The sequence below is a fragment of the Gracilinanus agilis genome, chromosome 1 (genome assembly GCF_016433145.1).
Source record: "Gracilinanus agilis isolate LMUSP501 chromosome 1, AgileGrace, whole genome shotgun sequence".
Lineage (NCBI taxonomy): Eukaryota > Metazoa > Chordata > Mammalia > Didelphimorphia > Didelphidae > Gracilinanus > Gracilinanus agilis.
Genome location: NC_058130.1, coordinates 790,729,817 through 790,748,006, shown reverse-complemented (window position 1 = coordinate 790,748,006; position 18,190 = coordinate 790,729,817). Strand labels below are relative to the sequence as shown.

Below are 18,190 nucleotides of genomic sequence, written 5' to 3'. Positions count from 1 at the left end.
CTCAAAGAACCACATAAACAGCAGCAAGCCTCAGTTTCTCACTATAAAGTGGTGATAATAGAGTCAACCTTACCAGGGCTTTTGTGAACCTCAACTGAGATCACATAGGTAAAATTTTTTACTAACTCTATAACTACTATTATTAATATTATTAAGTTCTCTGGAACTCAAATTCTTTCCATGTAAAATTACACCTAACTCTAGGGTTTGGGGTGAGATGCCTCATTAGTATCTTCCATCATGTTCAGGCCCCCTGCAATACTGACAGCTCTATGGATGGTTGAATTTGAAGTTTTCTTCTTCCTTTACTGCCTCTGGGAAACTATGGAAACCTAGCAATTACTTAATGAGTCAGAATTCAAAATCAAAAGAGAAATGGACAAGAATATGGCCTCAAGAACCAGAGTCTGAGCTTTCCAAATCCAGATTCTTCTCCAGGGATGTTTGTGCTCCAGCAGTGTCATGGTGAAATAGCTCAGGAGTTCTAGAGTTAAGAGATGTACATGGCTAGGAGATGTGAGCTGAGTGAGAATGGGAAAAACTGGGCTAAAATTTTTAACTATTTATTATTTACTAAAAACTATTGTTTTAACTATTGAAAAATAGCCAAAGCATGACTGGGCATTCTCTTATGAGCTTCTGTTTCTGCATGTCTGTCTCTACATTCTATCTCTTTATCCATTATAATCTCTGTTTCCTGTTTTCCCCAATCATCTGCCTTCCTTTGCTTACTGAGTTGATCTTCAGTCAACTGTAAAAATATGGAAACAGTCTCTATTACATCACATTATACTATTTAACTCTCTTTTTATATTCTCCTTCCTTATTTCTAAGTTTATTTTTCACCTCCTCCTTGGAATTGATCCTGGTTGAGAGCTGGGGGTGGTGGGTGCTGCTCCCTCCACACCTGATGAGTTTTTAAAATGTGCCCGAAAAACCTTCACTTTGACTGAGTTGTAGATAAGGGCAAGGAAGTGGTTTTTCATGGGGTTGAAATGCCTTCCAATCCAAATTCTAATGGAAAGGAATAAGAAAATTGGAATTGTTTGTCTGAAGAATCAATTATTCAAGTATTGATTAAGCTCTATTGTTTACCAGGCACTGTCCTAGTGTTATAGGGGTGCAAATGATGAATCCCTGGGTTCTGAAAGGAAACTTTTCTCAAGAATGAGAGGACTCCAAACTTAACTTAAAAGTAAAAAGAAAGATTTATTAGTAAGACAGGATTAATGGTCAGCAAGACAGCATGAGTGGAACAACCCTGGGAGGTTGTCCTCCAAGACATGGCATGGCAGCATGAGTGGAGCAACTATTGGGGGATTGCTCCCCAAGTGCCCCAGTTCAGGGATTTTTATATCCTTTACCGTAGTGTGGACAGGACTTCTAGCACTCAGGTATTTGGTGGGTGGGGAGGTCTGCTTGAGATCCTCTGGGCTTAGGCTATCAAGGTGTGGCCCCCTCTTCCTCTAACTCAATCTAAAGGAAGTCCAAGGATAATGGTCTTTGCCTCCAGAGTCACAAGGACCGGAAGGGGGAAGGGAATATCCCTGTTCACAGCCTTCCTGAGTTAAGGGGTACAGGGTCCCTGCCATCCCTGCACAATTCCCATGTCACTAGGAGCAGCTGAGAAGAAATCAGCACCAAGAAATGAACCATTCCAACTTAGCAGGAATTTATATTTTAATGAAGGAGATAACATTTTCATATAAAATGCACACTGCATGAATAGAATCTCTATTAATATGCTGTTATTTTTGGTGATATTAATTATATTGAAGTCTTTATGAGCCCATTTCAGGTTTCTCTGGCAAAGATAATGGAGAGGTTGGTTTGTTATGCAGCTCATTTTACAGATGAGGGAACTGAGAAAAATAGAGTGTTAATTGAGTTGCATAAAGTCACACAACTGGATTTAAACTCAGGTTTTCTAGATCATAAGCCTGGCAGTGTTTACACTGAGTTAATATAGAATGGAAGGAAGAAAGTTGGAGAGATCAAGATTCATCAGAAACAGTCTACAAGTCTATGCTTAAGCTATGTCTTAAACAAAGACAGGGTCTTTAGAAACTGAAATATTTATGCATATGTTGTCCCTCCAATTAGAATAGAAGTTCCTTCAGGCAGAGAATGTTCCTTTTCTTTTTCATCCACAGCATTATGCAGGGTCTGGAACATATTAAGTGCTAAAAAAAAAAGTTTGTTGACTGAGTCCAATGAATTGTATTTGAGTATTTTGTTCTTAGTTTCCTACTCTCTGTCCCTCAGGTGGCTGCACAAAAATTACCAGCAGGTCCTGGCCCTGGTATTTGCTGTGGAGGAGATCAACAGAGACCCCAATCTATTACCCAATATTTCTACCCTGGGATTCCATGTCTATAATGCCTACCACAGTGATGAGAGAACCCTGGAGAGCTCCCTGAGGTGGCTGTCTGGGAAGGGTCAGCTCATCCCTAACTATAGCTGCTTGTGGAAGGACCAGCCTGTGGTTGTCATTGGAGGAGCCACATCAGCTCTGTCTGTCCAGATGGGGACCCTGCTGGAGCTCTACAAGTTTCCACAGGTGGGGGATGCTGAGCCAATCACCTTTGTGCTTTTCTCAAACCACTCGGTCTTGGGAATAGTTGGGTGTCCTTTAGTAATGACCAGACTATGGACTGAAGATAGAATTTATTATTTAACTTTTGGCATGCTTAAGCATCCTGGATATAAGCTTGAACAAACTGCCTCTCTCTCTCCAGCAGACTCTGAAGATGACCTTGGGGACCAGCTTTCCCAAGGTCAAGCAGCTTCTTGGAAGCAGAACTAAGATGAGATCCCAAATGCCCCACCTTGTAGTTCAGCAGGTTGTGTGGTATGAAAAATTTAAAACTTAGATGACTGGAAGGATGTTAGTATCCTCAACAGAAATAGGGAAATGAGGAAAAGGGGAAGGTTTGAGGTAGGGTTAGTTTGAGGGTGAGGAATAATGGGTTAATTTGGGACATATGAAGTTTAAGATGTATGTAAGGCATTCAGTGTGCAGTGTCTAATAGTCAACTGGTGATGCAAGACCTGAGGCCAGGAGAGAGGCTGGGGATGGATAAATAAATCAGAAATGTTATGAATGTAGAAGTGACAAGGCTTCTAGTTGCATATTAGATATATTAAAGGAGAGGAGCCAGTCAAAGATGACTTTGATGTTATGAACATGTCCCATATAGGAATAAATGGCTGCCTTGAAGAGAAAAAGAAAAGTATAGAAAAGAAGGAGTTTGGAGTGAGATTCTTTTTTGTAATATATATGTATATATATTCATTTTTCTAATTATGTGTGAAAAACTTTAAACTTTCATTTTTAAAAAAATTAAGTTAAAAATGCTTCAGTCCCTTACTCCTAACTTGACAAAGTGAATAATTTGATATAAGTTTTACCTTTGCAATCATGAGAAATATATTTATATTATAATTCTGTTGCAAAAGAAAACAGACCAAATGGGAGGAAAAAAAGAAAAATTATGAAAACATTTCAAGGTTTCCTTTGATCTGCATTTCTATTTTCCCAACTCTTTATCTGAACCTGGACAGAATTTTTTCCTCATTTGACATTCTCAATTATCTTGGATCCTCTTTAATTCTAAGAATTATAAGTCATTAAGAGTTGATTATCTTATAATATTCACATTATTGTATACAATGTTTTACTGGTTTTCATCATTTCATTTTGCATCAGTTCATGTCAGTTGAGGTATGTTCTGAAAGCTCCCTGCTCATTATTTCTTAAATCATAATAGCATACTATCACAATAAAAAAAAATCCTTAATTTATTTAGCTCTTCTTCACCTGATGGGTATCTCAATTTCAAATGCTTTGCCACTAGGCAAATTTGCTTTTATACACACACACACACACACACACACACACACACACACACACACGTATATATATATTTTTACTTATTAGTCCTTTTTCCTTTTTAAAAATCTCTTTGGGGTATAGACCTAACCTCACTACTTCCCTATTCCTAATTCCTCCTTCTCTGTACTTTTCTTTTTCCCTTGAAGTCAACCACTTACTCCTCCCTATAACCCATCTTCATTATCTAATAATCTGCCTTATCTACCTCTTCTCCTTCAATCTATCTATAAAAACCGATATTTATAATCTCTATATTTAATTAGTGGCCAAGTCTCATCATATATATATATATATATATATATATATATACACGTATATGTATATATGTGTATATATATATAATCAAAACTTATGCACAGTTTTGTACCCCTTTGAGCATTTTTTCAAAATAGTCTCCAGAAGGGTAGGATTAGTTGAAAACTCCATCAACAAGCATTAGAGTCCCTCTTTTTCCATGTTGCCTCCAACATTTCTCATGTTCCTCTTTTGTCACAGCCAATCTGAGAATTATGAAGTGATACCTCATAGGTATTTTAATCAATAGTGATTTAGAGCATTTTTACATGACTATAAGTAGCTTTGATTTCTCTTTCTGAAAACTATTTGTTCATAACTTTTGACCATTTATCAGTTGGGAACGATTCATGATTCTGGGCAAACTCTGTTTTGTCACTGAGCAGTCTTGGTCATTGTCACAACTACATCCCATCTTTTTGTACTTTGACTTGTCACAATTCTATGTATCTACTTTTTAATTCAACGATACCACTCCTAGGCCTCTGTCCCAAAGACACAGAAGATAGGGGAAAAGAACCTACTTGCACATAAATATTTATATTATCTGTTTGGATTTTTTGTGGCAAGTAACTGGAAATTGAAGGGATGCCAATCCATTTGACAATGGCTGAACAAGTGGTGGCATAAGATTGTAATCCAATAGTATTGTACCATAAGAAAGGGCAACCAAGATGATGACAAAAACCTGTGATTTTTGAAGGTTTTGTTATTGATATGTCCAATTGTTCTGTTGATTTTCCTAATATTGAACCAGTCCTTCATTCCTGGTATAAATTCTACCTGTTATAATGTATGATCTCTGGACATATTTTAGTAATTTCTTTCCTAATATTTTATTTAAAGTATTTGTATCAGTATTCATTAGGGAAACTGTTGTATAATCTTTCTTGGTTTTCTCTCTTCCTAATTTATATATTAGCAAAATATTTATATCACAGAAGCAATTTGTATTGATTCCTTTCCTTACTTTCCCAAACAGTTTATAAAGGATTAGAATAAATTGTTCTTCAGGTATCTGGAACAATTCACTTGTGAATACATCTGGCTCTGGGGATATTTTTTAGTTAGCTTATTTAGGGCTTATTCAATTTCTTTTCATTTTTCTTTAATATCTTTTTAAAGATAGTGTTATTTAAGTGTTACATTTCTTCTAGTCAGAGCAATTTATTTTATTGTAAGTATTTATCCATTTAAGTTAGAATGTTTAGATTTATTATGTATTTCACTTCACATAAGTTCATACAAGTCTTCTCAGGTTTTTTTTCTGAAATGATCTTATTCAACGTTTATTTCAAAATAATAATAATCCCTCATATTCATGTAAAATAACTCATTCGATTATTCCCAAACTGAAGGGAACCCTCACAGTAATTCACAGATTCCATAAAAAGAAGTGGTATAAATAGTTTTCTATTCATTGGTCTTTTTATTATTTTGGAAAAGCTCTTTTAAGTTCATGCAAAATAGGTCATGTCATTGTATAAAAGGATATGTAAGATTTAGTAACTGTTGAGACATAGTTCCAAATTGCTTTCCAGAACAGCTAAACCATGCCTCAGTGCCACAATAATGTGTCAATTTTCCCATATCCCCTCCAACCTCTGTCATTTTCTTTCATTGTCAACTTTGTCAATCAGATAAACATGAGGTAGAATCTCATAGTTGTTTTCACTTACATTTCTGAGTTCCCAATTCTTTTTTTTTCTTCTGCTCAATATGCTTTTGTTCTCCTTTTATCATTGCAGTCATCTTTAAGTAACCACAGTGTAAATGATAGAATGGAATGAAATGACATTAAGTCACATGTAAATGGCTCTAGAACACCTTAACAATTATGACAAGGCAATTATAAATAACTTCTTAGAATATACATTTACTGTTTTAAGTACAATTTAAAGAGCTGCCCCCCTCTCAGGAATGCTAGGAAAGAGTCATGGCATGGTTTAAGGAGTCTATCTCCTTGACAATACATTCCAATTTTGAAAATCCAAAGGCTTTACGAGTTCTGTATTATAAATCTAGATAAGTCACAGGTTAAGCACAGGGCCAGTTGGTCCAGAAAACATCCTTGAAATCTAATAGCAATTTTTATCTTTTAGCCATTGCACAAAGCCCTTTCTATTATTTTCTCTTCATCTTTGTATTCTACAGAATGTCAAGTAAAGCTCAGATTCTTGTTTATTTGTTTTCCTTTTGTTTTTCAAGTGTTTATCTTTATAGAAATAAGTTTTATTATCACTTAAGGTGAAGCCAAATCAGAGATGGGCAGAGTTGGTTAGAAGTCTAACTTAATGGCAACTTCAGATTGTATTCTAGCTGGAAGAAGCTCCAGAAATGCAAAACTTAAGCCAAATATATGTACTGGATGCATATGAAACTCCTAGAACTGAAACTATTTTAGAATAAAGAAGCCTCAGGCACATTCTGAATATTAATGCCTACAAGGCACCTCCCACCCCCTAGAGACAATCAGATTATGGGTTGGTTTCTGGACAAACAAATCAACATAATCCTAATTTCTAATTATGCCATTTCAAAAATTAGAATTTGCAAATACACCAAAGACATACCTGAAGGTTTTTTTCTTTAAATAATAGGGGATGAACTGCAAATAGCACATAAACAAACCATTGTTTTCCTTATAGGTAAGATGTGTAATGCATAAATTAATGGAAAATAAAATTCACAGTCAGTTTTAACACTAGAATTCAAGATTGACTAATAAATGTGAAATGTTACTTTCCAAATTCAACAAAAAGTTGTACAATTAAAATATTACCACAGAAATCTTATAATGAAAGAAGAAACAAATTTCTGATAGAAAATTCCTTCTGTTACCAATGAGTAGGACAGTGATGGCAAACCTATGACACGCGTGTCAGCACTGACACAAGTAGCCATTTTCAACGACATGTGGCTGCATACAGAGAAGTATGGGGCTGCAGGCTGAGGATGAAACATTTGCTATAGTGTAGTGTAGACACCCTGTGCACTATAGATGACGGTTCTACCTACATTAATTTACCTATTTTGGTGTATTAAATAAGTTATACGTTACAATTATACATTTTTGTTATTTAAACTATAAATATCATGAAATTATGGTTTTTTTCTTGAAGTGACACACCATCCCAGTTATGTTTGTTTTTTTGGCGAATTTTGATACAGCAAGCTCAAAAGTTTGCCCATCACTAGAATAGGGCCACCTGAGTGCCTTTCCAGATTGGTTTCTGTTAGAGAAGATCTAAGTTGATTGCTCAGAATAGTAAATAGATTTTGCACAGGTTAGCAACAGTTGTGCAGCTGTGGGGTTTGCTGATTCTACTATGAATTGCTGGAGTATAACTCAGATCTCAGTGAGTGATCTTGGATATTGATGGTGGAGGTGGAGGTGGCAGTGTTTGGGGTTCTATTCTGTTGAATTCTTTCCCCCCTTCTCATCTATATAAGCAGGTCCCTTCACACTCTTCTGATTTTTCTGGGGTTGAGGGTGGGGTGGGGGGCTGAGGAGGACATCTAGCCACAGGCATCCCCTGACATTGAACTTTGTAAAGTGAAAGAGTAAACTGTCTTCACGGTGTAACACAAGGGTGACACACACAGCCAGGGCACACTCACAAACCCACAAGTGTTAGGGAACACAAGGTAACAGGGAACCTACCCGAGGGAGGTGGGAATGGAAGAAACACACTATCTGGTAAATGTCAGGACAGTTACTGGTCACCACTCAAGCTGTGGGTCCTTTCTTGGGTTTTGGGGAAGGCAAAGGAAGTAAAGCAAAACAGTTTATTAAGAGATTAAGGGTTAGGTATTGAGGGAATGGACAAACTAAACTACTCAACTAATGGGTAAATTCAGGGATTAGGAGGTGGGACAAACTACACTGGCTCTAACTTCAGGCTGACAGGTCTAGCCTGTAAGGTTAGGAGGAGATCAGGATGCCTCACTGCTGGGTCCTCTTCGGCTCCAGCGATGTTCACAGCTTTCCAGGATCCACAGCAATTAATCCACAAAAGGTAAAGTCAGGGAGCTGAACCAGCCTGGTATGTCCACCATCCAGGACTGGTCTTGTTGCTCAACCTGAAATTTCCATGGGGAGATGGTTTCAGCAGGAGGTAATCACTTTACTGGGCTCTCGACTTCAAGCAGCTCAGTATGCATCCAAATGCCATCAGTCACATCCAAGGAGAGTCCCTCAGAAAGCCCCCTTTGGTTTAGAATGTTCAGCTCCTGCCAGGCTGCCTGGCAAAATCTGCTTTTAACTCACTAAATTTAAATCCTACAATTTCCCTACAACAAAAGCTAGTCAGCTTCACCTCAGCACTTCAGGCATCTCAGCTCCATCACAACCAGAAGCCATCTTCAGTGTCAATGTTTTTAATGCTTTGGGTTCATCTAAAATCTTCTGCAAATTTACAGCAACTATACCTACATCATGAACATTGTAAAGATGATTTAGGGAGTCCTAAAGATGTGACTTGGTTAGATAGGCTCATGTCTGTGGAGCCTAACTGGGGAAATCTTCACCTTTGCTTTAAGAGTATCAAGAGGTTATCTCTGTGAATAGTATAACAGACAGAGATAGACAGGAGCCAGTGTTCAGTTAAGGGGTTTCTTTGGTTATGGGTATAGACTGTTTTCCAGGACTTAACTTAAATGCCTGAACCTGAAGAAACCTTTCCTGAACCCAACCCTGCTGGGGAAAGACTAAATGACAGGCAGCCTTGGGTTCTTGGTAGACTGTCTCCCCCAATTCCCTTTTCTTCCCTCTATTTATACTGTATCCCTTTAAGAAATTTTTATCTGACTGCTATTCATTAACAAGATGGTTTATTATATTGAAGGAACAAGAATGGATGAGGTGAATGGGGTTAGGAAGCTCTGCTCTGTTATGATAATGAATGAGGTCCTTGGTGCCTGACCAAGCCCTCAGACTTTGGTGATCCAGATGGTCCTTCCACCATCAACCAGGCCTGCAGAGAACAGCCTCTGAGAAATGCCATCTGCCATGTCTCTTCCTGGAGTAAACTCAAATCACATGTAACTAAGTTTCTTTCTGGAATTCCTTAATCTTAATCTAGATTCACAGCACAAGAACTTTCTGCAAATTCTTCATGTACATTAACTTGACCCTGAGTGTTCTGAATAGAAAGTGACTGTCTCTGCTCACATATACTACTGACATTCATTGTAATCTCTAGATTTCATTCTTTTACTCTTTGTGACTTTTTCTGAGAAAATGCTGCTTTCTCTTCTTCACTCTTTCCAACCATTTCATTATCACTCCACTCCCAGCCTCCATCTTCTGTCTTGTGAACACGGCTACTCAATCCAGGAACTCTGTTAACCTTCTTGAGTCTTTGTGCTATATCTGGTGTTCTTGTTAGCACCTTTCAATCAGATATTCCCTATTCTTGGCTTTCTGGAAGAATTTGCATTTTAAAAGTTCTGCTGCCCTGGATCTTTTACAAGGATCTTTCTGAAGACAAAATTAAAGTCATTTTCTAAGGACTTGCCATATTTTTTCATCATTTGTCTTCCACTCCTGCTTCTAAAGTGGGAGGTTCATTGTGCAATGTCAACATGAACTTTCCTAGGAGGATATGTGTGATAAGGTACAGATCCTGTTGCCAATTCCATGGCCATTATTCCAAAGCTCCACACATCAGCCTTGAAGTCATAGCCTCTCACCTATTCCATGACTTCAGGTGCCATCCAACAAGAGGTGCCAACCATCACCTCCCATTGCCAATAAAGTACTTACTCTGGAATCTGCTGTTTGCAATGAATCATCTTGGCCCAAAAGAATATTCCCACCTGTGAATTTAACCATTTCTATGGAGATAATCGAAGCCTTCCAAAACTTCTTTAAGAATTGTAGCTATTATGGATTCTTCAAGGACTTCATTCTTGTGTTCTCCCCGACTCACAATATACTTTAAGATATCTGACATGGAACTTCCACTTAATGACTTCATATTCAATGAAAGGTCCTCCTTTACAATGAAAGAGGTGACCTGGGTCACCAAATTGGCATGACTGCCCTGGCTCATGCCTTGAATTTCTTTTAGTAGCTCATCCATGCTTGTCTGGAATTTTTCTAGGTTGATTCATTTTATTGTCACTCCTCAGTGGGTTTGCATAGGGCAGCCTGGACCACCACAATAGCCCGTCATTTTCTGCAGTTCACAAGCATCCCTGCATATGTGCCATAATGGCCTCCCCAGCTGACCCCACCAACACCAACACTGATACTGTGTCCTCTTGGTGGGGCTGAATATAGACTGAAAAAATGACAGGCTCATCCATGATGCCATTCATGCTAGAGCTGGCTATGGAAGCTGCTGCCACCTATCCAGCAGCACCTGTGGCTTATGTACCTTCCCACTTCTTATGACCATTTCCTATACCTTCCTTTGAAAACTGCCTATTTATTCCTTTAATTATTTATCTGTTTGGCAATAAGTATTCTTCCTAAAAAGGTGAATCTATTTCTCAGATAACTTGAAAATGAATCTTTTATACAAGAAAATTATTTCAAAGATATTTCCCCCAATTACTTAGTTCTCTTCTAATTTTATCTGACCTGCCATTGTTTCTGCAAAATCTATAATTTTCTGTTCTCAGTATTGTCCATTTATCTTCTGTTACCCTCCATCCTCTGGATGGTCATGGCTTCTTCCTTCCACTCACTTAAATGATATTTTTTGATTTGTTGCTTCAATGTCATTTTTTATGTCATCATTTCTGTTCAAGGAATGTACCTTTATAAAGATTATTTTGGCTTACATTATAAGATTTTGAAATATATCTTGATACCATGAGACTGTTTTCCATTTTTCCTAGCACTTTTTATAAATAGCAATTTCTTACCTCTAGTAGCTGAAGTCTTAACAGATATCAAAACCTTGAGTACTTTGATATTGTATAACTTATCTATTCCATTAATGCCTGTATTTCTGACATAAAATGATTTTAATAATTTCTACTTCTTAGTAAAGTTTGAGATTTTACTACTAGAGCCTTCCTAATTATTTTCATAATTTCCCATTAGGTTATTGGTATCTTTTTCTTTCAGGTCAATTTAATTATTCTTTTCCCTATGTGAAGGGATTCTTTGGTAGTTTCATATTGAATAAATAAACTAATTTAGATATTCCTGTGATTTTAAGACAGGAATTCTTAAATCCACCAACTTTCTTCTAACACAGCATAATTTATTCATAATTTATACTTTACTAAAATTTGCTCAAGAAAATGAAAGGTACAGAAACCAAAATGTCCCATGTTTCTTTCTCATCCAGATCAGCTATGGGCCTTTTGATTCAAAGCTGAGTGACAAAGCCCAGTTTCCTTCTCTCTACCAGATGGCCCAAAGGGACTCCTCCTTACACCGTGGTATTGTCCAATTAATAGTACAATTTGAATGGACATGGGTAGGTCTGGTGACCACAGATGACATGAAAGGTGAAGAATTCCTCTGGAACTTAAGAGGGGAAATGATCAAGTATGACATCTGCCTGGCCTACACTGAGAAGCTCCCAGTCAGTGAGAGAAGACACACAGAATCTCAGGACATGTTCATGCCACGAATCATACAATCCTCAGTCAGAGTCATCATCATTCATGGCGACACAGAATCACTCATGATCCTCAGGTATTCACAGCCTCTTATTCATATCGCCCTATGCAAGGTCTGGATCACCACTTCTCAGTGGGACGTCACCATGAGACCCCAGTGGAATGATGGGCACAGTTTCCATGGAGCACTTTCATTTTCCCAGATGACAAAGAAGATTCCTGGTTTCAAGTCCTTTCTCAGGACAGTGAACCCTGCCCAGTACCCAGAGGACCCTTTACTGAAGGTGTTCTGGTGCTCAGCTTTCAAAGGCTTGGAGAAACTTGAAAATGAAGATCTAATTGAATGCTCCCCCAATGCCTCCTTGGAAACTCTTCCTCTGCGCATCTTTGACATGGCAATGTCTGGTCTGAGTTACACCATCTACAATGCTGTGCATGCTGTGGCCAGAGCCCTCCATGAAATGCTCCTGGTGACATCAGAGAAACAATATACAAGAGATGGAGAAAACAAAACCTGGGTGTCTCAGCCATGGCAGGTAACAGTAAGTGCCCCCCATGTGCTAGCTATTGTGCTAGGTACTGCCTTTACATCAGTGAATCAAAGACTTGTTTTTCTTCAATGTGGAAACTTCCTTCCCAATTCACTTGCAAATTTGTCCATAATATAGTCTTTTAATTTCCTAACCGATCATAAGTGAATCAAAAAGTATTTTTAAGGGCTAAATATATGCCCAACAGTATGCTAGACACTGAGGTTATAAATAAAAAAGAATGAAATGATCCAAACAAGGTAATGGAGGTAGAGAGCGCACTAATGGTTTTGAGGAGGAAGAGATCACCAAAGGTGGTCTGGAGAAGGAGGTTCTGGAATTGTAACATGAAACAAGGGATTCTGTGTGGAAGTGATCAGGTTTTGAATTTCAGTTTTGGAGAGAGTAAGGCAAATAAAATAGAGGTTCAGAGATGGGAGACAAAGTCTTTCGTGAGATAAAGAGGAGGAGATAGATTGATGGGAGAGCAGAGTATAGGAGGAGGAGTGATACCCAATTAGACTGGAATGATTGTGGTAAGATTATGAATTGCCTTAAAAGTTAAAAAAATTACAATTTATTGTAGAGGAAATGAGGAGGCATCCTAGAAGGGGATAGATGTAGGGGTCTACGGAGGAAGAAATTTCAGGCTTGTCAGTTGATTGGCTACGGATGTGAAGGTCAGTGTCTTAGTCCTTGGATAAAAAGAGAACACTGCCCTTAGGTAGGCCTTGCCACCATTCCCTTCATAAGTGTGGTAAGGTAATAATATTATCCAGGCAAAAGTTTATTTGGTCATCAGCTATGATCCATTTCCTGTGACCTTGGACTTTGCTCTTACCTTGTAGATATTTTTAAATAGGGAAAAGTCTGAAAAGTATTGTGAGACCAGATAATTTTATTACTTAATTTTTTATTTGAACTAAAAGGAACTTTAAAAAAACCCTTACCTTCCAGCTTAGAATACAGAGTATTCTAAGTATTAACTCTGTATTGGTTTTAAAGTGGATGAGTGGTAAGGGCTAGGCAATGGGGGTTAAGTGATTTGCCCAGGGTCACACAGTAAAAGGAATTTGTTGATATGATTCCACACATAGAGATTCTAAAATGAACCATCAAGAATTTATGAAAAGCTACTACATGCTAAACAATGGAGATGAATATATAAAAACTAAAGGGTTTCTGTTCTCAAGGTGCTAATGATCTTTTGGGAAAGAAAATATGTACATGTAAAAATTTATGCAAAAGAAATACTAAAGAAAAATAATTCTGTGTCTAATATAAAATTTCTTGTCTAATAGGTAGAATGCATATATTTTATTGGGAAATAGTCAAGGCAAAATAGGGAGGCAATAGATATCATACAGAGTTTGAGCCAAACCAAAAAAGACAGGACCAGCTATAATATAGTGTGTAAAGGAAAAAAGATAAAATATAAAGGATATTCTTTCTTTAAATGGCATTTCAATATTATGTCTCTATAATACAAACCAAATTGTTAATATGAGACTAGGTCAGTAGCAGAGCCCCTTTTGGGGGGCAGAATGGAAACCCAGAGTTCCTTGAGTAAGGATGATGGGAAAAAAGAGAGACAAGACAAAGTTTAGGGATGGAAGGGTCTCAGTTTGCTGATGATGGCTGAGTGCTATTTATTGAATGAATACTTAAGCATTTTAAAAAAAACCACAGGAATTTTTCTCATGAAAATTCAAGCGTCTTCCCCATAACAATTGTAGCCTTGAGAGAAAGAGCTTTGAAGGAACAAGGAAAGGTGGGGGTAACCCGAGACATAACAGAAACTGAGAAAAGGGGAGAAGCAGGTGCTGATAAAACATGTTATCTGTTTGGGAAATAAGGTTTGGGAAAGAAAGCCTGGGAAAAGATTATTGCCTCAAATCAGCAACTTGTAGAGAAATGTAGAAACTGAGGGAATCAGCTATTTTGAATGATGGGAAATGTGGAAGCTGAGGGATCTCAGGCCTTAGTCAGACCCTGAACACAACCTAATATCAGAGGTCAACAGACCTTTGCCTTCTCAGACCCTGAGACCTCCGTCCCTGACAGGTCAGGCCTGGGTTTGATATCTGTGTGAATTCTTTGCCAGTCCAGAGGGAGGCTGTGAGCATTACATGCAGGGATGAATGGAACCTCTAACTCAGATTTCAATTAACATCTTTTTAGCCAACATTTGTTCAAGGTCTAATAGTGTAATTAAAAGTCACTGCCCCTGGTCCTGAAAACATGAAAGTATTCCATAGAATACAGAGTCTATTGTCTAAGATGTTTCTTACAAAAACCAAGATATTTATTACTCACACCAAACAAGAGCACTAACTTCGGGCCATGAGGACGTGGATCTCCTATATAGGCCATACTTCTTACTTTCATAAGAGTCCTGTCTTTGGGCACTGGGCAGTGATTGATATTTCTCTTTCCTTTCAGCTCCACAATTTTCTGAAGAAAATCCACTTTGACAATAGTGCTGGTGACCAAGTCTTTTTGGATGATACAGGAAATTCTGAGGCCCATTATAACATTTTGGAGTACTTGTTCTTTGAAAATAGCACTGAAATTCTGGTGAAAGTGGGACAGTTTATTCCAAATGTTACATATGGTCAAGATTTTACCATTTATAAAGAGGCCATAGTGTGGGGCTGCAATGAGCCAAAGGTTAGAAACAATTTTAGTTTTAATTCATGGCTTCCAATCATGTCTTATTGATTCATAGTATTATGGGGAAAACCAGGGGAATTAACTTAAATATTACTTGTGGGCTCAGTGGGGTGGATAGGAGACAGGAAGGGACAATGGGTAAGACTTTACAAGCCAGGGAACCAGGTTTAACTATAGGGGGAATGACTGTTGACAGAAATGGCAATTAATCCTGACTAACTGTCACCCTGCCTCACCCAGCCTGGAATAACTTCAGAGTATTATACACACACAATGAGGACTTTAAAGTACTAGAAAAACACACAGGGAAACAGTTTAATTATAATATGAGGGGATAGGAAAGGGGGTTAGGCGAAGCTATGACTAACTACCCAGGACTGGAGTGAAAAGGGGTAAGATCTTTAGCCAACCTGGCAGAACAGCTTGGCTAAGGACCTGAGGAAGAGGGCTTGAATTTGGGGTCTCACAACTGTTCCAGAGATGTTATCAGGATACCAGGAACCAACTCCTCCATAGTTGATGATCCAAAGTAACCGGGTAGGGAGAGACGTCTGCAAACTGTCCACCAGATCACAGGCCACTTCCCTACTCAGAGTTGACTTGCAGGATTGATGTCTTCTTCCTTTTCAACCTTCACCACTCTCCAAGATCCCAGGTCAAAAGGGACTGCAGATTGCACTTCTGCTCTGAACCCCTCACAGCACAGCAGTCTGTTACTCAGCTCTCTCCTCCAACCCCCTGCATTCTATTCAGAATGTCCATGACTTCCAGCAAAGGCTTTCTCTAACATGCTTACACAAATCTGCTTTTAAACTTTTACAGCCTATACCTATTACAATAGGTAGCCATATTTTTGTAGAGAAAATCTTCCTCTGGTCCCTCTTTTCATTTTCTTTCCAAGATGAACAAGAAAAAAATAGTAAGTAGTCAATCCACTCATTATATCTCTTGAATACATGTGTAGTGGGTATTCTCTTACATATACACATTGATTTTTGATCCTGGGATAAGTTCAATAGCTCTTTAATAAAATACAATTTATTTCCTTTGCTCAAAAATGACATAAATTCTTGTGAAATAATCTACTTTACCATGCATTGTTAGGGCCCAGATCGTTAAAGCATTTTCTTTTCTTCTCACTGTTCAGGCTCCTCATGCTGTGTGCAGTGATAGCTGTGGTGCTGGACTCAGGAAAACCCTGAGGGAGGGAGAGCCTGTCTGCTGCTTTGACTGTTCTTCATGCCCAGAAGGGGAGATTTCCAATCAAATAAGTAAATATTGCAATGACCTTTCCTACCAAACCCACTAAAAACATAAATAAGTGGTATTTGGCTCTTGAGGTCTTATAGAATTTATGGGAATCTCGAAGGAGTAAGAAGAAATACAGCCACAAAGGAGGTGATTGTTTTTTCTCTTTGTCAATCTCTCGTCCTTGGTCTCTTTCACATATTATAAAACATGACATGGGGGTGATCATTAGTTGGATTAATGTGTAGGATCATAGATCTAGAAGTGGAAGGAACCTCAGTAGTCATCTAGTTCAACTCATTCATTTGATTAATCAAGAAACAACCTAAGAATGGGGTATGACTGCTGACACTTGTTGGGGTTAAGTGACTTGTCCAAAGAAATAATTTAAAAACAGAATTAGGATATCAGTCTAGTTCCTTTGAGGCAGTACTTTCTCCACAATATTGTTGCTGTTGAGTGTTCTTTTTTGAAGAGGACTAATGAAATCACCAGGTGATGTCTGGACTTTTCAATGAATTGGATTTAAGTGAGACTGAGTTGAACAAAATCATTAGCCTCACTTCCTCATCCAAAGTCATTGAGGTACAGTGACAAAAGTCAAAAGAAAAGGCAAAAGTCAGGATCACTGGTCATTGTCCTGTTATTAGATGATATTAACATCCTCAATGTTTGTCCATGTTCTGAGCACTCCATGGCTCCTACTTCTGCCACCTTCTTAATCATGGGAACAAATTATTTACATCCACCCCTTCCAGCAGAGGAATTATTTACATGTTTGGGGTGAACACCCCTATAACTAATTGGTACATTGATGACCCATTAGTGACCCTCAGCCTTATTTTGTCCATCTGCTAGTGTGAATGCCACAGCTTCTTAGACTCACAAGTGATAGTTGACTGTCAGGTGAACATCAAAGATGGATAATGAATTCTAAAAAGTCTCTGCAAGCCTTCATGGCAGAGGTGCCACCCCTCCTTTGACCTCCATACACCTCAAAGTACATTTGCTCTACTGTGGTGTAGTGGACAGAGCACTGGGCCTGGAGTCAGGAAAATCATGAAGTTAAATTGTATTTCATATACACGGTAATTGTGTGAATCTGTGTATAGCATAACTTCCATTGGTTTCCATTTCCCCATACTTGTAATATTGTAAGTTTAGATGGGGTTAGAGGTCCTTCCTATCTGAACTATGATATTTGAAAGGCAAAGTGGTTCAGTGAAAAGTTAATATGGAGTCAGAGGTCTAGGATTCATATATTGTCTCTGCTATATCTGTCTGAACTTGGTCAAGTCATTTCATTCTGTGGTGCATAGTTCCATTATTTCTACAATGAAATTATTATTACAGATAACATCCATCCACCATCCATTAAAGGACAAAATCAATGATCATGTGCAGATTACATATGTATTAAGAAGTGTAAAAGAGATGGGCACCAGGGATGTTAAAATATAATCTAAATGGTTGTGGATACACACACTGCGTTGAAGGAGAGACAGGACCAGGATAGGGAGACCAGAGCGAGTACACAGCTAAGCTGCTCCTAACTGACAAGAATGGCTGTTGGCCAACTGTCACCCAGCTCACCACTAGGCCAGAGTCTTTGAAACCAGCAGGCTAAATAAAAGGTTTTAATAGTTTTAATTATGTTTAACTAATTAAAGGTGGGGTAGGGAATTCTACACTAAAACCTAAAAGGGCAAAGCCACAGGGCAAGGGGAGGACTTGTCTACACTAATTCTAATCTTAGTGACCCAAACAGGCAGGTTTGACCAGCACAGCTAATGGGTCTGAGGGTGGCTTTGGGGTTCTCCCGGTAATCCACAGATGATCACAGGATGCCAAGAGCCAAGGTGGTCCAAGGTACCCAAGTAGGGAGAGTGCTTGAGATGCTGTCCACCAGACCCCAAACTCCTCCTCTACCTGGTGCAGCTCCGCAGTTCTTGTCCACTTGCTAGAT

The 18,190-nt window shown here is 38.4% G+C and overlaps 1 protein-coding gene and 1 pseudogene across 1 annotated transcript in view; one reads left to right on the top strand and one right to left on the bottom strand.

The window, feature by feature from the left end:
* LOC123246007 (vomeronasal type-2 receptor 26-like) overlaps positions 1-18,190 on the top strand; it is a 37,741-nt gene that overhangs the window by 414 nt on the left and 19,137 nt on the right. Inside the window, exons 2-5 of the mRNA XM_044674973.1 lie at positions 2,266-2,560; positions 11,497-12,309; positions 14,746-14,973; positions 16,124-16,247. Coding sequence (XP_044530908.1) covers positions 2,266-2,560; positions 11,497-12,309; positions 14,746-14,973; positions 16,124-16,247 — 1,460 coding nt within the window. The remainder of the gene's footprint in view (positions 1-2,265; positions 2,561-11,496; positions 12,310-14,745; positions 14,974-16,123; positions 16,248-18,190) is intronic.
* Positions 8,505-10,865, bottom strand: LOC123232584 (annotated as a pseudogene).